The sequence below is a fragment of the Lissotriton helveticus genome, chromosome 9 (assembly GCF_964261635.1).
Source record: "Lissotriton helveticus chromosome 9, aLisHel1.1, whole genome shotgun sequence".
In the NCBI taxonomy this organism is placed as follows: domain Eukaryota; kingdom Metazoa; phylum Chordata; class Amphibia; order Caudata; family Salamandridae; genus Lissotriton; species Lissotriton helveticus.
Genome location: NC_136070.1, coordinates 507,630,792 through 507,652,330, shown reverse-complemented (window position 1 = coordinate 507,652,330; position 21,539 = coordinate 507,630,792). Strand labels below are relative to the sequence as shown.

Genomic DNA, 21,539 nt, shown 5'->3' with positions numbered 1-21,539 from the left:
TGACTCCTGAGGACCCCCACTGAATCACTATTGGAAGCCGGGGACCCCCAAGCAATTTGTACGTTATAAAATACATTTAGAAAATTGCAAAAAATACACAAACAAGTACACACCAAGAAAATACTCAAATTACTGAAGCTTTTATTATTTTATAGTGAAAAATTTGCAAAAATCAAAACATTTCAATGGGAAGGATGGTGCTGCATCTCGACGACTAACTTTTCAATGTTTGGTTAAAATTGAATCCTCAGGTCTGATTCTACATTTTTAAAACAATTTCTGTATTTATTTTTTGGATACATAAGATTTGAAAAAGCTTTTTCACAAAAATAGATGGCATGGTGAGCAAAAAAACGATGGATTTAGGCCCAGATCGCCGTACTGGGGTGAATGTATGACATTGTTTTGCATTCTATCCATCAATTGTTGTTTTTACATTTGTCACCCGAGTGGGACGGGTATGCCTAGACGTGGGTCCCTTGTTCTCCATGCCACTGGAGTCAAGCTATCTTGGCTGATGAGGGTTGAAAGCCCGAAACTGGTCCTAGGATGCTTGTTTCCAGTCCAGGGATGACCTGGCCTGGCAGTTCGGACTGGACTGTTCCCATTAGGCGTAGGGTCAAGACTGATTTGCATATGACTGCGTCCAAACTGGATTGGCATGGTGAGCATAAAAAAACATGGATTTAGGCCCAGATCTCTGTACTGGGGTGAATGTATGACATTGTTCTGCATTCTGTCCATCAATTGTTTTTGCCTCAGTCATAGCAGCACCTCTACATTCTCATTTCAGAGCCTAGGACGGATGACCGCTCCTTGCACAAACTGGTTGAATGACTTTGCATTATTAGCTGGTTTTACTCTATTCACTGTTTAAGGAGTGTTAAAAATATTATACATTTATGAAGAATTTTAGCATGAAGTCATACCCCACGAAACAATATATAAATGGGCAGAATGTGAAAAAGTATGTAATATAAATATAAATTCTAACAAGGTAGTCAAGTGCACAAAGCGATAAGTCCAGTGTATATAGAGCAAATTCAAGGAGTTCGTCATGGGAGTGAAAGAGACGGCAGGATATTGTTTGAGCGAGATCATGATGAAATGGAACAAAGCTATTCCGATTATATGCAATTCAACAAAGCCCTAGGGATGACAAGACTTCATTATTGGCACCATTGTATCAAGTTTTGCTACCATACTGCGAATACATATTTATAATATATAATTATTCCAATTTACCAAACACAAGCTTCTTAAAACACATCAGAACTTTCAGACAACAACACTTTGACATTCATTTAGCCTCTATCACAGTAATTACCATAAACACCTGTTAGACATAATCTATAGCCACAGCAGTGCAACATTTTACCATCAAAAGGTGAACTCTGCATTGAAGTTATATTTCAGAGAGCCATCGCATGGCACCTGATACAACCCTCTCCTGTTAGGAAGTCCACTGCCTCTGTCTCCTGCCAACAACAAACCGCAAAGGCTACAAATAATAGCTTGATATGTCCAACTATGAAAGCTCGACAGCACATATACTTCAAGGGTTTATGGAAAGTGAGCAAACGGACAGCAGCATGAAAACCCTACTGTTGATCCTGGCTGCATCCTTTTTTGCCCCCCTGCCAAGTAACTGTAACTGACACTCTGAACATGTGCCTTTCCCCTGCAGCAGCCATAGACCCAAAAAGAACAAAATTCAACCATGATGCAACATGTTCTTGCTCATGTCCTTAGGTGAGAAGCCACATCCGAAATGAAGCACTTTCATCTTCTTGAGATTAGACACCGATTCCGTGTAGTGCAACATGTTAAGTTATTTTAAGTGCATTTGTGTACCCGTAAATTAAAATAATGCAAGCAATACAGATTAGTAAACCAGATGACAGTTCTTCAGTCGTAACATGAGGCACTTAAATTCATTCTTGGCAGGCAAAGCACTTGGCATTACTATCATGCCTTGGGTTCCTACCTATTCAAGGAGCAGCATACATATTTTTATTTCACGAGCAATGAATGACAATTAATCAGGAATGGCAAATCTACCTCAGTGACTGAGTCACCCATAGCGAGCAAAATAAAAAAAAGTGTGCAGCCCCTTGAAGTCATGCATTTCATTTATTCAACAGTAGGGCAGGCGGAGCAGGAGGTACATCAACAAGACCCTGACTAACTGTGTTTATTCAGACACACTTCTAGAAAAAGCAACTTGGATTTTTATAGTGCTGTTCTCTTTCACTTCCATGAGGCTCATAACATAAATAAAAAGGAAACACTTTTTAAATGCGTGTGTGCTTTTAACATATGCATATTTCATCAAGGCAGGGTTGTGTGTCCTGGGGGGAGGGGAGAGGGAGTATTTAGTTTATGATGTGATGACAATCACGCTGAACCTGCGTCAGGTAAATACACTTTTTTCAGAATAAGGATTAAATCATTACACACATTGATTGCATAATGTGAATATACCATGTTAAAATAAATTCAATAATTTGGACCACACTTGCATTCACACTTGTCATGAAACCAACCCTAACGGTAGGAAAAAACCATGATGTCACTGCCACCAGGTCCAGCACACAACAAGCTGATCACTCGTCACACAAGAGAAGAATCATCAAAAGGCTGCTGCTAATTCCCCTGGTCTACGCTTGTATAGCCATAAATGAAAACACTCACATGCTTATCTTTGCTTTCCATCGGGTAAAGTGCCCTCCTGCTGGCCCGGGGTGCCAGAATGCTGTTTAGCCTTGAAACAAGAGGCACAGCTGTACTTCGTATTCAGGGCCGAAAGTGGAGACACGACATTTGGGGGCAAAATGCTCTGGGGCTGGCCACAAATGCAAGGGAACACGCACTGCAGTGCGAGCGCAAATAATCAAATAATAAAATAAGCTAATCACCCTTCAGCTTGCACCTAACGCTGAATGGAGATTAGTCCGATTTTATTGTGGTGATTTTGTTGTGCTCCCGCCGCCCCTGCACTGTCATTCTCAGGGCTTGTAGCGCATGGTCATTTCAGTATTGCTGAAGGAATGCACTCGAGTCCGGCGGACCCCCTGGGAATGTGTCACGGACCCCTGGGGGTCCGCGGACCACAGTTTGGGAAACGCTGATGTACACTGCCTGGGGGGTTGGTGACGACATTGGAGGAGATTCCCCGGTAATACAATGTGGCCTGCACATTGGTGGGATACATGCGCTTTCTGTTGCGCTTATTGTGTGCAGTGTTGCCAGGGGCCACTAGTAGCACACGTGTGCAGTCAATTGCCCCCTGACGCCTTGCTTGCTTTCCGGCTGTTCCTGCGCAGTGTGTGGGAAGTATAGATGGTGGGGTACCAAGCTGATGGTGTCATCCATGACCGCTGTGAGGGACTTGGATTGGCCTCCCTGTGTCACTCCTCCGTCTCAGGCAGTTGTTGGTTGGAGGGTACCAGAGGCCGACACGTGCAACACAGCCAGCAGCTTGGTCTGAGGAGGGAAGTTGGTTGTCCATTGTGTTGGCACTATCAGTCTGTGGACAATGGTGGTCAGGATGCGGAGGAAGGTTGTCCCTTGGAGCATGTAGTGGGCAATGACATTCTCTGGTGTTGGGTCTGTGAGGTTGGTGCATTTTCTGAGGGCCTCTGTCGTTGTCGTCGCTGCCTCAGTGTTGGTCAGGGGGGGTCCGGGGCTTGGAGGGGGTCCTGGGGTTGGTGACAGTGGGTGTTGTGGCCCTCTTGGTTGTCCAGACTGCATGTTCAGTGGCTCCATGGTATCTGTTGTTCTTCAGGTGTGGCTCTGGGCTGGCCTCCCTTTTGTGGTGCAGGCTGTTGTCCGACTTTGCACCAGGTCAGAGCAGGTGTTAGTTTCCTGCTGCTAATGCGTCTTATTGCATGTTTGGGGGTCTTTTCGACGATCTGGCTGGTCGTTGAGAATGCTGCGGAGTGGTTGTTGCAGCTTTTGCCACGGAAACACCTACTCTGCATCTCATTAGCGATAGTTGCCGGGGACATCTGTGGAGATGTTATTTGCGGCTGTATCGCAGGTAAACTGGTGATAGTGGCTGTTAGCACCAGCTTGTGAATGGGGAGATAAATTTATCGTGATTTTGTCTGCGATAAAGTGCCGATAACTCGGCGATAGTTCCTTGAGAATATGCCCCTTCATATCTAGAGAGATGGAACTGTTTCCGTGAAAGCATAAACAGTGTTCTTTTTACCATCCAGAGACTAATGGAATGGTGGAGCGTTTCAATTGGGTCTTAAAAGAGACTACTGAGATGGCAAAATCTGTGGGGTTGAATTGGCGGAAAGACATTTGCAAGAAAGTTGAGATTTACTGATTGTCTCCCCATGCCATAACTTAAAAAACTGCCTTTGAATTATTCAGGGGTAGGCTTGCCAACACATTAGTGTCTCCTACTTGGGTCAATGACATGCAATCCAATTGTGATGTATACAATGGGGAGAACGACTGGAGGGGGGCAGAGTCGAGGCGGACTGAAGCTCCTAAAGAGCTTTATGATAGGAGAAAAAGTGTTAAGACGACTGTTGTGAAAGTGGGTGAAGATTAAAATCCTTGCAGGAGAGGTTTTTCTTCCACAGTGTTTCTGAAACCCATACAGGCTATCAAAATATTTAATAATGCTGTAAAAACGTCTGTTCATCGCATTTGGAACTTATACAGAGTAGTTGTAGTTAGAGATAATTTGATTCCTACTCATCCTTCTAACTTGGCTAACTGCTCTAGTCATTCAAATGGTTCTGGGAGTTCAGGAGTCATTTGCAAGTCTGCGAGAGTGTCTTCTTCTCCAGCATATTTAAGAGATTACATTAAGTGAATGTCTTGCTGTTTTTTATCTGTCATGCTGCCATTTTTCTCTGGTTATATTAATGTTTTTTTCATTATATTTAAATTTTAGTGTTTTTCCTAATTCAAGTCTGTAAGGAAGGGAGTTCTGTGGCCTTCTAGGTTCCTGCTCCTGTTGCCAAGAGCTTCGGAATGGTATGATGTAAGGAGCTCTTGGGGCAGTTGAAGCTGAGCCTGCTCCCTGGCTGCTGTGCTGTTATGGATGGGATCCTTTTATTGGGAAAAACCTAATTTGAAGACTTATTGGAGTGCCACTTCATTACACCCTACAATTTCCCACCTGGAATTACTGTTACGGATGATTTTTGTAATTCTGAGGGCAGTGAAATAAGTGGATAAAAAGGTCTTTGGTGATTAACTTTGAAAGCATTTTTTCCACGCAGATTCTTGCATTTTTTTAACCTGGTATTTCACAAAGAGATTTTGCATGCTTTAGCAGACGAACTCGCGCAGTGAATGTCAATAACTCATATCTTCAATTGGTTTGTAACCATATTTAGGGGTTGTTACAGATAAATTGTATTCAAAATTGAAGCCTATTTAGAAAAGGAAATGTGAACACTGATTTATAGAAACAAAATAACGTGGCAATAATGATTTTTAATACAAATGATAAAGTTCCTTGTTTGTTTTCCTGTTGACTTGGTTTCGTGTTTCATAGTGTTGCTGGGAAAAAGTTTGCTGCGAACAAGAAGCAGGAGTTTTAATGAGATTCAAAGGCTGGTTTCTCTTGTAGTTAACAGGTCATATGATGTATCCGCCAGTGACGTCAATTATGAAGATTTTGCCTTCGTAGAAAAATATGCAGAATCAGCATCCTATAAACAAGAGAAATGAAAAATGTCAGTAATACGTATTTCTAAATTGATCTTTAAAGCAGGCAAAATATAAGAAAGAACTCTATGCTGCCCATTTGATAACAGTCTTTGTTCAGTTGAGCTTTATCATAAAAATTATTCACTGAATACAGAATGATTTTAGTGAAAGGATGCTCCTATGAGAAGTACTGTTCGGCCAACTGTAAGATTTTCAACTTGACAGTTTAAGTTACATGTGGGAAACTAGGGAAAATGAGGGGCTCTTGGACAGTGTTAAGCAAGATGATTGAAAGGACTGAATACGACAGCTGGAGTGGGAACCTTCATAAATGTCCTTTCAAAACAGAGGGATGCCTAGAGGATAAGGTGGGTAAACGGGTAGCGATAATGGGCAGACATCTTGGTAAGCCACTGACCCCTTTCTCCATATATAGCCCCAATCAAGGCCAGGAACAATTCCTGAATTAACCAATACAAGCAATAACAGCATAGAAGACAGAACCAGCTGTAATAACTGAGGATTGAAATATGTTTATAGGTGGAGCAACAGAATAAAGCGAAAATACAACGGTCTTCTCAGTAGCGAGTAAAATACATCTGGAAGAGCTGGGTTTATTAGATGGGAGGGCCTGACACCCTTAGGATCAGAATACATCCACTATCCAGCAGTGCATAGGAGCTACACTCGTATAGTTTATATCCGGTGGGGTGAATGGCATCTCCATGCCCTTTAAGAGAAGACTCATAAATGTATCGGTAACCACATGAACAATCAATAGCTCAAGCACTAAACTATGAAAGCAGGGGGTGCAATACTGCCTCAATTATATCTTGCTAAAGGACCCTGTAGTCCTAACTAACAGAAAGCAAAGCATTTTAGAATATATCCAACACAATGAAACTGGAGAGGTCAAGTCTGTAGAAAGCACTAAAAGATTCTTTGAGGTGGAAATTCAGGCATAGCCACAAAATGTACTGAAAACTATTACAATGGTTCGGGGACCAATCAGGACCCTCGTAATAGAGTGAACTTTCTGCTTGTCAATGTAGACCAATTGTTCTACAATTTGGGTAATAATCCTGGTAAGCTTCTAGCCAAAATGCTTACAGCTCATCGAGTGAAAAGCCACACTTAGAAGGTGAAAGATGAAGAGGGTGGTTTACAAAGAAGGGGAGAATGACAAATCCAACTGCTTCCTTGAATTCTATGATTGCTTCTATGCTGGGGAAGCATCTGAAGCCTACTTTCGAAAACTATATTTAGCTGGAACACATCTACCTACCAAAGATACAAGCAACAGATATACATAAATTGGAAAAGCCAATAATTAAAGAAGAAATTCTAAAAGGTGTACCTAGACGCCACCTTTCCAAAGCACAAAGCTTGATGGGTGGAGTGAAGCCTGATGAGCAAATACAGCCTGACTTTGGTCTGCTTAAGGCAGAGCACTTCTAATACCTTCAGGTGAGACATTGGACACAGCCACTCCTAGTTAATCATAAAAAGTGTGTCAATGAGCCGGTACTCCCACAGACACAATGGCAGTGCTTCTCCATGGGGTGTCTTATGATCCCTTCATCCCTTGTACATATGTACAGTTTTTTCTCCATTGTTTCCCTTTCCCCGGTATGAGTCATGACATCATTAGTTCATGTAAGGATATCATTCTGTTGGCCTTTGTGTAATGTTATATTTAATTCTTTCTCCCATGCTTTTTTTAAAGGGAACTTTCTCCTCATCTACAGTCATATTTAGCAGTTAGTAGTTATGGGAAATTGTGTGTTTTTCGCTTTTACAAGAGATGAAAGTTTTCTCAAATGGTGCAGGTTTTGTCATTGCTCTTTAGTTAACTAAGAGTTGCTGTATTGGTCTAATATGACTAACCGAAAGTTCACTCTATTACGAGGGTTCCGATTGGCCCCCGAACCACTGCAATATTTTTCAGTACAATTTGTGACTATGCCTGAGGAGCTAAAAAGAGGGCAATGAGATGTGCTCTGAAGAAATGAAGAGCGTGGAGTTGGGGCAGTAATCAATAGGGGGCTGTCAATGGTCTGTACAATTTTTGTCTGTTTTAGCTATGTGCTATTCTTGATTGGTTTCCCCAGCCCAGTTCCCGGCACTTCTGAACCTGCGGCCCCTCCCACCCGTCACAGCCCCCACTCCCGCGTCCCTACCTCTGGTCCCGCCCCTCCCCAATGGCAACCGCGCGCAGCGGGCGTGCCACTGGCCCTACCACGACCAGCGCCACGTACCCTGGTTTTCCCAGGCCCTACCGCTATGACTCAATCACCCTCCACGCACTCAATCCCGGAACACACGCCGACTGCGCAAGATCCTTGCCGAACAACACCCATGGACAGTTCTCGTGCAGACCCTGCTGCAAATCCTTCACCATTGACAAAGCTCCCACATCCACTGAAGGCCTGCCTGATGCACGCACCGCCAAACCCTGATATGCATCCTCCTCAATGTGCGCTCCCTGCACCGACATGCCGTAGAAATCTGGGACCTGATCGACACCCTCTCGCCCGATGTCGCCTTCTTCACTGAAACCTGGACCAACGCCTCCTACGGCCCGACATCACCACTGCCATCCCGGACGGCTACAAGCTCCAGAGAAAGGACCGCCCGACCACCCAGGAGGAGGAATCGCCATCGCACCCAAGATCCCCCTCCGACTCTCCACATCCAGAACGAGTGACCCCCCACTCCAACACAGAACACCTCCACTTCCAGATCCTGACCAGCCCCAGGACCACGCTATGCGGCACCCTCATATACAGACCGCCAGGACCTAGCACCCAGCCCGCAACTACCATCGCTGAGCTTGTCGCACCCCACGTCATCACCTCCAAGGACTACATTCTGCTTGGGGACCAAAACTTCCACCTCGACAACTGTAACAACCCAGACTCCACCACTCTCCTCGACAACCTCGGACTGAAGCAGCTGGTCAACACGTCCACTCACAGAGCTGGACACATCCTCGACCCCATCTTCGCGTGAGGGACAAACATCCGCTTCAGCCACACCACCCATCCCCTCTGGACAGACAACCACTGCATCCACTTCACCTTCAACACCACCACCGCACCCAAGACCTCACCGCGCCCGCCACAACGGAACTGGAGCAAGGTCACAGAGGAACACCTGAACACCACCCTCCTCCAAAACCCTCCCCAGCGCCACGTCCGACACCAACACCGCAGCCATAGAATTGCACTGCTGGATCTCCTGCTGCGTCAACAAGCTCGCTCCCCTTCGCCACCCCGCCAAACAACGCCCTCTGAAGGCCACCTGGTTCACCACAGAACTACAAGAAGCCAAACGCTCCTGCAGACACCTAGTGAAAACCTGGCGAAACCAAAAAACTACGGAAGCACGGAAGAACCACAGGAGAGCCCTGAAGGAATACCACCAGCGCATAAGACACACCAAACGGTCCTTCATAAGAGACAAAGTCCTGACCACCGTGACCAACGTCAAGGAACTGTCCAACATCATGCAGCAGTTCACAAAACCCACCAGCGAAGCCACAGACGTCACACCTTCCCAGGAACTCTGCGACAAGCTCAGCTCCTACTTCCATCTGAAGATCAAGATCCTCTACGACAATTTTAGCGAAATGACGCCGGACACCCCACCTACCCACCGCCGCTGACAAGTCAACCATCATGACGTGGGATTCCCACCACCGTCCAACACATCCCCGAGACCATGAAGAAGACCCACTCAGGAGCCCCATTGGAACCCTGCCCACCGCACATATTCCACAGGGCCGTCGCTGCCATCGCACCCGAACTAGGACGGACTATCTACTCCTCCTTCAGATCCGGCATCTGCCCAGACGACTGGAAGCGGGCAGAGGTTAAACCCCTCCTCAAGAAACCAACGGCCGATTCAACGGACCTGACAAACTACCAGCCCATCTCTTTCCTCCCCTTCGCGGCCAAAGTCACAGAGCGACTTGTTAACACCCAGCTGACCGCCTTCATCGAACAGAACTCCATCCTAGACGCCTCCCAGTCTGGATTCCGCAGCAACCACAGCACCGAAACCGTCCTCCTCACCACCACTGATGACATCTGCATGGTACTCAACCAGGGACACACTGCGGCCCTCATCCTTCTAGACCTCTCCTCAGCCTTCAACACTGTATCACATCGCACGGCCACAGGCAGACTTCACGACGCGGGGATACAAGGAGCTGCCCTCGACGGGATACAAGGAGCCGCCCTCGACTGGATCCAAACCTTCCTCTCCGGCAGAACCCAGAGGATCAGACTCCCTTCCTCTCCGAACCCACCGATATCAACTGCAGAGTCCCCCAAGGATCATCACTCAGCCCCACGCTCTTCAACATCTACATGGCCCCCCTCACCGCCATCGTCAGATAGCATGGGCTCAGCATTGTATCCTATGCCTACGACACCCAGCTCATCCTCTCACTCATGAAGAATCCCGAAGACACCAGACTCTGCTTCCAGGAAGGAATTTAGAACGTGGCAGCCTGGATAAAAGACAGCTGCTTGAAGCTCAACTCAGAGAAGACCGAGGTCCTCATCTTTGGACCCTGCACCTCGGCGTGGGACAACACCTGGTGGCCCTCCACCCTCGGAAATCCACCCACCCCCACAGACCCCGCATGAAACCTCTGCATCATCCTCGACTCCTCCCTCTCCATGAACCGCCAGAACAACGCCGGAGCCTCCAGTAGTTTCAACTGCCTGCGCATCCTCCGCAAGACCTTCAAATGGATCCACCCAGACTGCAGAAGAACTGTCACCCACGCGCTCATAACCAGCAGACTGGACTACGGAAACGCCGTCTATGCCGGAATCAACAGAACTCTTCTACCAAAACTCCAAACCATCCAGAACGCCGCAGCCAGGCTCGTCCTCGGGACACTGCATTACGAACACATGACCAACACCTACGAGGCCTCCACTCGCTCCCCGTCGAAAAGAGGGTCACTTCCAAACTCCTCACCCATTCCTACAAATCCCTCAACATCGGACCCAAATACCTCAACGAGAGAGTTCCTTCCACCTACCCAGGAGGAACCTCCACTCCGCCGATCTCGCCCTGGCAGATGTCCCCTGCACCTGCAGAAACAGAACTGTCGGGAGAGCCTTCTCCTACATCGCAGCCATGATCTTTAATGAGCTCCCCGTGAACATCAGATACTCCCCGACCCTGCACACGTTCAGGGAGGACCTCAAGACCTGGCTCTTTGATTGATCCGGAGATGCTCCCCTCCTCCCCCCAGCGCCTTGAAACCCTCATGGGTGAGTAGCGTGCTATATAAACCCCTGATTGATTGAGTTAATTTGTGAGTCATCTTCTCTAGTGCTAGGTGTGCCATAGTTTTGTGTACCAGGAATCCATTGCTGGAGTGTTGGGGTACTACCAGGCCAACGCAATCAGTTGTTTGGCCACGCCCGTCATATGTTGTGTCAAGAACCAGTCTGAGTGTGTCACTGCATTAAGTGTTGGAGTAAGCAGTCCTAAGATAACAGTGCTATAACAGCCGGGATTGGGTAGCCCAAAGTGTTTTTAATGTGACTTATGTGGGGCACGCTCAGGTAGAAAGAGTGTAAGTGGGCCAAGGTATAATACCATTTGACCATGATCTTGTAGGCTCTTTCTTGCTGGGGAATACATCAATAGATCTTTGGGATTTCACGCCACTGTTTACCCATTTGTTTTGTTTAAATCTCTTTTATTAGTTTTACTTTTTTTACATATCACAACAGTCAAATTATTTGTCTTCACATTTGTCATGTAAGTGGCATCTTGATGGTTGCACTGAAATGCTTACTCAACATCATGAAATACAATAAAGCTAATATAAAAATGGAGAGAACGAGGGGGGAGAAGGTAATATTGGGAATGGAGAAAAGGTGGAAAAAAAGGGGGGAAGGAGGGGGGAAAAAAGAATCGCATCTCCCTAAATTTCCATTTCTAATGGGGTTGGTGTTGCCAACACAATATTGTTCACATATCTCGTCATCTCTCCCGGTACCTGCCCACCACTCAGCTGTGCCTCAAAATGATTGCCTGTTGTCGTATGAATGGTCTGTTAGGGGTTTATGTTGCGTATTTCCGACACTTTACACCATTCTAGGTCAGCACTCAGGGGAGAGGGAAGAGTGGGGTGGGAGTGAGGGGCGTGTGTGAAAAAAAGGGGGGCATCTAGGCCGGTGTTTGGGGGCTGTCGGTGCCATCCCCCGTGGCAGTTGACCCCTGGGGATGTTCTTGCGTTTCCGAGTGTTCCTGCCACGCACCCCGTAGGTCAGTGAGAATTGTGTCCCAGGCTGCAGCTATTGGTGTCTTGAGTGCACCTAAGGTATCTTCCCGGTGTAAGGCCACAGCCTCCGCTTGCGCCCAGCATATAATAATAATAATAATCCACATTTGTAAAGCGCACAATCACCCGTAAGGGTCTCTAGGCGCTGGGGGCCGTCGGGAAGATTAAGCAAGCTATTGCCCAGAGTCACATGGTGCTGGGCTAACCTGCCACCGGAGCCGAGGATCGAACCCTGATCCCCAGATTCCAGCGTCAGTCGCCTTGGCCGCGGCGCCACACCTCTCCCTATCATAGAGTGGTACCATGCCCGCGGTGATGGGGGTCAGGGGACTTCCAGCATTTAGTCACATGATAGCCCGGCACACTTTATACACAACTTGTAGTAGATTCAGAAAACAGTTCAAAGGATCTAGTTCCATAGACGAGTCGATGTTCGATTTCAATTTATTCTTTATTTTTCATTCTTTAAAAACTTTTGAAAGCACCACTTTTGAAACCACCAACGCGTTTTGTCCCATCCAGGGACTTCTTCAGGGCTTAAAAAGTAAATATAGAGTGTTCAATTTGATAATCTTTCATATGTTCGCAACTGGTAATTTTTGAATCTTAGTTTAGTGCACTTCCTCATGCATTGAACATAGTATTTGGCAGGTAAAGAGTCTTTGATAGGGAGCAGTGTCCCGGATGCAGTAGTTCCGGTCCCGCAATAAAGGTCCTCGATCGTGTCCGCTTCACATAGTTCGCCAAGGTGCACCTTGGCGAACCATATGAAGCGGACAAGATCGAGGACCTCTATTGCGGGACAGGAACTACTGCATCCGGGACACTGCTCCCTATCAAAGACTCTTTTGAACTGTTTTCTGAATCTACTACAAGTTGTGTATAAAGTGTGCCGGGCTATCATGTGTCTGTATATTGATGAATGCTAGGTTCTTTGAATCAGCTTCTAAATTAAGGAAGTATAGGGAATTGTGCTTCCAGCCCGTGGTTTGCACCTTTTTCTTCACTAATATCGACAGGGACTTTACGACTAGTGCGGGCAAATTATGCTTTGATTCCCATTTCTTTGCCTTTGTGACTTCCAGCGTTTAGTGACAAGTCGTTTTGCCACTATGATCCATAAGTCTATGAATCGTGATGTCACTTTATGCTTCTTGTGTCGGCGGTATAGTCCCAATATACACACCTCCCAGCCCCAGTCTAGATCTCGCTCCATGCAACGTGTCAAGTGTGTTGTGACTACCTCCCAATAATTGCGCAGCTTGGTGCAGGCCCACAACATGTGTACCAGATCTCCCCCTATCGGTTCGCAGCGGGGGCAATGAGAGTCGACTCGATTGAAAATTCTGTTCATCGAAGCCAGTGTCAGGTATGCACGCGGTGTTATGTAGTATTGTATGATCCTGAACCGAGCATTCCTCGGTATGTGCATGGGGCCTGCCAGTATGGCCGTCCATTTCCGGTCACTGCTTTCTCGCTGTAGGTCAGCATCCCAACGCTCTCTCAATGTAGTGAGTGGAGTTGCGGCATGTGTCCGTAGAGAGACTGCGAACCATTTAACAAGGTGTCTGCCCGTCCCCATTAAGTGAAGGTACTGTAATGTCAGATGTGTTTTTGGCTCCTCTGATATATCTCCCCAGTGTGTCCTCATCGTGCCAGTGAGTGCTGCATAAAGCAAGAACTGGCCCCTCGGTAGGCCATATTCATCTACCAATACTTCAAAGGGGAGTAGGTTCCTATCTTTATATATGTCTCCCACTGACTGAAGCCCCGCAGCCTCCCACGCCCTTAGTTCTGCCGCTGTGGTCACTCGCATCTGACGCAGTGTGCCCAGTAATGATCCGCAAGACCCAACGGAAACAAGCATATGCCACGTTCTCTAGCTGCTGAGTTGGTTTGGGTCCCCGTCTACCCGGGTGGAAAAGGGAGATCACCTGTGCCTGCGTGCAGCCTGGTTGTTGTGTGGCTTTATCAGCAAGCTGCCTCCCGCTGAGCCAGTGGGCTATCCATTGCAGTTGTGCTGCTAGATAACAGTGCTCCATATTTGGGACCGCCACTTCACCTCCATCCACAGACAGCTAGCGCCACTCTGTTTCGACCACCACGCCATATAAACTGGCGCATGTCACCCTCGAAAACGCGAAATGCCGCAGGCACGTTAATATCAGTAAATTCACAAAATGGTATAGGAGTCGCGGAAGCGCTACCATCTTTAGGAGCGCTATTCTACATATAGTGGCAATAGGCTGCGTGTGCCAGAACATCATCTGCGACCTGAATGCCGTGACTGTCCTGATGAAGTTTCCTTCAACTAGGTCAGATGGTTCACGGTATATCCGTATCCCCAGATAGCGGAGCCACTGTTTACCCATAATGTCTTGGACGCAGTAAAATTCCCACGTTCGTGGTTATAAATGGCTGGGCAGAAGGTGGAATTGTTGTAGGACTGCATAGGTCTTGGAATCTAGTCCGCCTATGCCCTCAAAATTGCGGACAAGGGATTCACATTGGGTGAGGGGTAATCTAGCAGCAGAAACATTAGAAGGGTGCAGGGCCCAGTGGAGTAGCTGGAAGTATTGGTGTCTGGAAGTGTCAGGAAGTTGGAACTTGGTCTTGCGCTGCTCAAAAGATTTAATGAATTTGCCCTGGAAAAGATCTGGCAATATTTTTCGTTCACCGTTGACCTATGCTGGTAAAAATTCAAGTGTGTGGGGGTAAAATCTGGATTGCAAGCGATGGGGGTGTTCGGAGAAGGAAAGGTGGCGAGATTCCTTTGAGGTGCAAATCTGTCTCAACCTCTAAAACCGTTGGCATAGGAGTAGCAATGTATGCAATCCGCAGGGACAAGTGTTTTGGGAGCCAGGCCAGGTCACACAATGGTTTGCATGCCACTGATCTGTCCATATGCACCAAGTGTTTTCGCTTTCCCTCACAACCCATTCTGAAATAAGGCAGAGGTGGGCAGCAAGGTAATAATCTTGGAGACTGGGGAAGGCAAGGCCACCCCTGTGGAAAGCATAAGAAAGGCATTTGAGATAGGGGCCGTTTTCCTTTACAAATAAAGTGTGCAACTTCCTTTATAGCAACTTGATATCATCTGTTGGGATTTATATGGGCATTGACTGAAAAAAGACTTCTGAAAGTGATAGGCTGCACATCAAACATTCAGTTCCAGAAAAGAAAAACTATAATTGACAAATTGATTAGATTTGTGTTCAGGTGATGGATGCAGAGAAAGTATTAATGGAAACAGTCCATCCAACATAAAGAAAGAGGAACCCATACAAAGACCAAAACAACCATCACATAGGAGCCCACTTAATGAATCTTCAGAACCGGAGGGCAGTGCTTACCGAACTGCTGACAGTCTGAGGGGGCGGCCGATCATGAGGCATGATCTGGTACACAGGAGACACCTGATCCATGAGCACTGGCTCCTGCTCTGTGGGAAAGTGTCATAACACTGGCCTATCCCGGAGTGACAGGTCTGGAGAAAGAAGTGTGTTCAGCCGGCAGACACCAACCGCAAAGTACACATGCCTGGTCAGGGCCGGGGAAAGGATGGAGGAAACGGTGCTTAGAGCACACAGAGCAGTAGCAGAATGAAGTGCCAACAGAAGAGGGGAGGGAGAAAAGATCCATGTTGCTCATGCAAGAGTAGGTCAAAGCAGAGCAAAGAAGGCAGTGTATTTCAGACAAAAAAAGGAGGCGAGGGAGAACAAATATCTGGAAGAGATAGAAAAAGCTAATGTGCAATGAAGGGTGTCAGGTAATGTAGGGATGGGACAGTTAACAGAAGAGAAGGGACCATGCAATGGAAGGCAGAACAGATACTGAAAAAGGGAGGAGGTGCACAAGGTAGAACAAAATGGGAGGAGCGCGCCAACAGAGGACTGAAGGAGAGAGAGCAATTACAAGCAACTGTGAGGATAGACCGGAATACAAATGAGCACAGATCAAGAGGAGCGCTAAAAGCATTAAGGGGACAGGAACGGTAGACACGATGGGAACAGCAGATGCAAAGACTGGGCAGAGTGAAAGAAGAGTAAGCAGCTTTAATGTACGGGAAGCAACAGTAAATACATAAAGAAATAAAACATGAAAGCGGGATGCCGTGTTGAACCATGAAGTGCAGCGGCCGTAAATTGAGCGCAAGCATGAACTGTGTAGACAAAAGTTGGGTGCATACCTGTCATGGTGAAGCATGAAATGCCGTGGCCATGAACCGGGCGTCCTGCTGATAAAATAAAAGATGTGCTGCCGCCTGATGTGGCCGCAATGGTGACACATGAAAGTGGGTGCTGATTAAAGAAAGGTGCGTGAAGATTTACAGGGCCATCAGAGCTCTGAGTGACACGAGTGCTCATGTTAAGAGCTCAAAACAAACAAAACATGAATTTCAGCCCTGTTTACAGAAACGAAAGTCAGAGCTACAGAAAAGATCAGGGGTTAGTGTACAGTGCTCTTGGACAAAGGAAAAAGTAGTCCCTTTGATGCTTGTTAAAATGTGACAAGTGGAAGGCTACAAGTAATGGGGTGCTGCTCCATGGAAGTGAACAACCAATGAAAATGAGAGATAAATAGGAAAGATTAACCATTTGAGAGCAATAATTTTTAAAGGATACTGAGAGAAACAAATGAAAAGCAAAGGTCGGGCTGCAAGTCCACAAAGTATATACAACAGGTCTTGAAGAAACAGCGCTTGCTGTCTAGGCTAGACCTAAAAATGGAGAGGCACGGCTGAGTCAACTCTTAAAAAGGAGAATAGAGTATGAAGTAAAGTGCTACAAACAGAAATGTACACTTTTTGAGCAACAGAAATAGATACATAAAGTACGGTAGGGTGCTCCTGCTGTGGTCTGCACTCAAGATTTGTTCATGGATTTAATTTCTCTCACAATGACATTAGTTATTGTTTAAATGATTCCTGCTTGCTTCCTCCGCCACAACCCATGCACTTCTGAAAAAAAATGGTTATGTAGCTAGGGAAGTTTAAAAGAGAATTGGGTATAGTTTGTAATAAACAGACACTCTTCTCAGTAAAAGTAGACCCATAAATACACATTTTTGTAGGAATATGATGTGATTCATAAAGATATATGGACATTTTGAAGATGAAGAAATAAGGAACTGCCACTCCACATTATTTAGTCATGGCAGGTCTGGTCTAAAACATCCATCTGTATTGCAAGGTTCTCTGCACACTTCATATGTGTACTATTTGACCGGAATTATAGGCATCTTAGCTTCCTTAGGAGATATGTGACTTTTCACCTTTGTTTTTAATTACATTTTGTGGTACTGATATACTAGCCAAGGAAGCAGCACTCTGCTTTCAAGGTATGTGCATTTTTGCCAACTGCTGCTTTTTTTCATATTCAAAGAGTAGGGCTTTGTTTGTAAGGTGAATGGATGCATGTAGGCAAGGTGATAATTGTTGTTTGCAACAGAGTTCCCCATGATTTCTATCGATTCAGACTTCACAGCGCCAGATGTCCCAACCTAAACTAAAACCTGGCTGAAGGATACATCCGGTCCTGATATTGCCACAATACTTCAAGGTGAATTCTCCGCCGTGACCACCCTCTCAGACCCAGGGTCAGACTGATGATAATAGACAGGACTGAAATACAGTGCTCTCTATTAGAACTGAACACTAAATCTGAAAATGAAGACGGTCTGTCTTTTTTCACTTATATTGAGTCCCATAGTCTCTTTATGTGGCTGTATAATGTACCAACCATCAGGCCATAAGAAAGACTTCTGCAAACATCTTATTGGTTATGTTATGTTATTTTAATTTAAAAAGCGCGTGTATATCCGTGGGTGTCATGGCGCTATGGACAGCGAGGGGGTCTGCACTAGTGGCTAGTTCTGGAATAGCCAGGTCTTCAAGCCCTTCCTAAAGACGATGAGAGAGGGGGAGTTTCTGAGCTCGAAAAGAAGAGAGTTCCAGAGTTTGGAGGTGTAGAAGTGAAAACTGCGCCCTCCCCATTGCACAGTGCGGATTTTTGGTACCTGAAGGAGTTTTGTGCCAGAGGAATGGAGGTTTCTGGGGGGTTCATACCAAGAAAGCAGATTCTGTAGAAAGATCGGCCCTTTATTGTTCAGGGCTTTGTAGGCTAAGGACAGTGCCTTAAATTTGATCCGTTGCTACACTGGGAGCCAATGCAGCTTGCGAATTTCGGCGGTGACCGAGTTGTTTCTGGGGATATTGAGTAGAAGTCGGGCCGCTGAATTTTGCACACTTTGGAGTTTTTTTTAAGCATTGTTTTTGTGCATTTCCCAAAAATCCGTTGCAATAATCCAGTTTAGACTAGTTTAAGGCTGTTACTACCGTTTTTCTCGATTCTGCTGGAATGTATGGAAGAATCTTCCTGATCTTTTTGATAAGAAAGTGACTGGCTGGAGGAGGAGCTTCGCAGGCATCCAAGATGGTCGCGTGAGCACAGAGCTCCCCGGACCCGCGCCGCCCTTCGCAAATATCCTGACTACATCCTGATTTTGAAGACGGGCTTTTTTTCGCAAACTCTTGCTGATTTCAACATTCTTTGAAGAATTGAATTCGGACGTTGGGATCCACTTTTACACCGCCTCGAACTTTTGCGGCCCTCCCCGAGACGGACCGGGGGCTCGGTTGCTGGCCAGGCCGAGTAGTAGTTTAACAACAACGGCTGAAGGGGTCTCCTCTCTATCGACCCCAGTTTCCCTTTCAGTTTCGTTTTCTACTCCCGGCTCAGATTGATTGAAGTGCTGCCCTGATCGACCCTTGGCCGGCCTGGTGTTTCTACACTGCTGTGTGCTGTCCCTGCTGAGTGCCTCATTTCCAGCTTTCTTGGCGTCTACGCTATTCTGATCCAGTTTCGTTGTCTTCTTGGCCACTCTACACCCGGCCATTTTCACTAGGTCGCGCGGGCCCCTTCGGGGTCCCTTCTCCAATATGGCCACCAGACCTGATACTGAGAAACGCAAGATCAAGACACCTCTCCGTGGGGGACAGACCCAGACGAATATTATGGACCATTACTCCCATTTAAAGGGGTCCCCCAGCGGTGCTGGCCGCACTTCTGACGATCCTAAGGCCGATTCTGCTGCGACCTCAGAGGTATCGTTGCAAGACGTCATGAGTGCCATCACCAGCATGAAGGCCTCCATGGGACAGCAGTACGAGGCCCTCGCCTCTAACATCGACACGGTGGCCGTCGACGTCACGCTGATTAGAGCGGACTTGGCGAAGACTAACCAGAGGGTCAAGTCGTTGGATTTGAAGACTTCCAGTCTGATTACGGATGTCACGGACGCTCAGACTGAGATCGGTAACTTGCGTTCCTCTCACGACATGATGGCTCGTCGCCTCGAGGATTATGAAAATAGGACCCGTCGTAACAATGTACGCCTTATCGGTGTCCCTGAGAGTCCCGAGACTCTTGCAACCGACTATCTCGTGGAAGATCTGGACACAAATTATCTCGCTCCCGCCGGACTTAGCAAATTCTTTGCTGTTGAACGGGCCCATCGAGTCCCAGGCGGAAAGGCGAAGCCGGGTGCCCCCCCCCTCCCCCCCGAGACCCATTATTGCAAGACTATTCCACTTTAGGGATCGAGACGCTATCCTTCAAGCCTCGCGGGACAAAGGCCCTGTGAAATTCGAAAATGCCTCCGTGACCTTCTATCCCGACTTTACACCGCTCGTTCAGAGGCAGAGGCTGGGATTTCAGGGAGTAAAGAGACGGCTGCGCGACTTGGGCCTTAAGTACGCTATGTTGTTTCCGACCAGACTTCGGATCGAATTTGAGGAACGTACGTTATTCTTTGATCGCCCGGACAATGTTAGTGACTGGCTCGACTCTTTGCCCAAGAGAGACGATCGATCCAGGCACCCCGGTGGCGCCGACGGTGGCGTGCCAGAGAGTGACACTGTGGATCCTGGCATCTGAACTTTTCTACTATTTCAGCTGAGTCTGGACATTGGTTCTCTTGTTCTTATCTTAGATTGGCCCGAGGGTGAATGGGGACTCTTCCTCCCCCTGGGTTCTTTGTGTAGATTAGTTTTATGATGGGGCGACAGGCACACTGCAAGTTGGGGTGGCTTATGAGTCGTACGCAGGGGTGCAGGGTGGGGGGTGTTGTAACGGGCTTAAGTTGGGGGGTGGTGGGGGTGTGTGTGTGTGATTCTTTCTATTCACGAGGCATCGTATTGTTTTTTTCATCTGCTCTGGTCATTGGGTCTTGTGTGGATGCTGCTCTACCTTCTTCTTGGGGATGGGGGTGGCGAGTTGAGACTGCTATCCTGGAATGTCAATGGGTTGGGAGACAGGATAAAGCGAGGGGTTGTGTTACAGTTCCTTAGACGTCATTCCCCCGACATTGTCCTTTTGCAGGAAACGCATCTAATAGGTAATGCGTGTCAGGTCATGAATAGACATGGATATCGGCTGGTGGCTCACTCTGGGTATACTTCTGGTTCCAGGGGGGCGGGCATTCTTATCCGGTCTTCTCTCCCTTTTGAAATCGACGAAGTGACGCTTGACGACAGGGGGCGCTACGCGGCGCTCTCTGGTAGATGGGAGGGGAAGACACTGTCCATACTTTCGGTGTATATCCCTCCGGGCCTACAGGCCTCATCTTACGCTGATCTCGGCAGGGTTATATTAGGACTTCCTGAGGGCCTCCTGATCCTTGGTGGGGATTTTAATTCTGTGGTTCCTGGCACCTCTGATCGTTGTCCCCCTAGGGATTTGGCTAGGTCCCAAGTGTGGCTTAGTGACTTGCTCGAAACCTTTGGGCTGATAGACAGCTGGAGGTTGATGCACCCTACGCAGTTACAATACACCTTCCATTCGGGGGCCCATGGCAGTCTCTCCAGGCTGGATTACTTTTTAATGCCATCAGTCCAATCCTCCTCCATTAGAGAAGTTAGTCAGCTTCCCAGGGGTATTTCTGATCATTCCCCTCTCTGGCTTTGTTTTGAGGTCAGGGTGGGCAGTGAGGGTAGAGTTACCCCTATCAATCCCTGGTACTTCCGCAATCCCAAAACCCGCTCTGAACTTGTGAAAGCTATTGACCATTACTTTAATGAAAATGTGGGGTCTGTTTCCTCTTCTGTTTCATTGTGGGAAGCCTTTAAGACGGTTATTCGTGGGCAATCCCTGTCGCTGATTGCCGCCGCCAAGAAGGCTAACAATGTGGAACTTGTACGCTTGGAAACTGAAATAACTGCACTTGAGGATGATCTTAAATCAGGAGTATGTTGCGCAAAGCTGCACTCCCTTAGTTTGAAACAAGCCGATTATAGAGCTCTCGTTACTGATGCGGCGTAAGTGATGTATAGAGAGCAACAGGGCAGGTTGTATGATGTGGGAGACAAGGCTGGTAAATTGCTTGCGTGGTTGGACAAGAAAGAGAGAGTGAATCGTGTTGTTCCGGTGATTGAGAGGCCTGATGGTGAGTGTGTTACGGACCCAGTCGGGATCGTTCAGTGTTTTGTAGACCACTTCAAGACTGTGTATGCCTCGGTTTGTGATAGGGATGAGGAAGACTC

General features: G+C 47.1%; 1 protein-coding gene across 3 annotated transcripts in view; it reads right to left on the bottom strand.

Moving 5' to 3' along the window:
• Positions 1-124: 124 nt before the first annotated feature.
• The window catches only part of DHRS7 (dehydrogenase/reductase 7), a 797,588-nt gene continuing 776,173 nt past the window's right edge, over positions 125-21,539 (bottom strand). For all 3 annotated transcript variants that reach the window (XM_078660349.1, XM_078660348.1, XM_078660347.1), the window contains one exon: positions 125-5,684. In XM_078660349.1, coding sequence (XP_078516475.1) covers positions 5,640-5,684 — 45 coding nt within the window. In that variant the 3' untranslated portion in view covers positions 125-5,639. The remainder of the gene's footprint in view (positions 5,685-21,539) is intronic.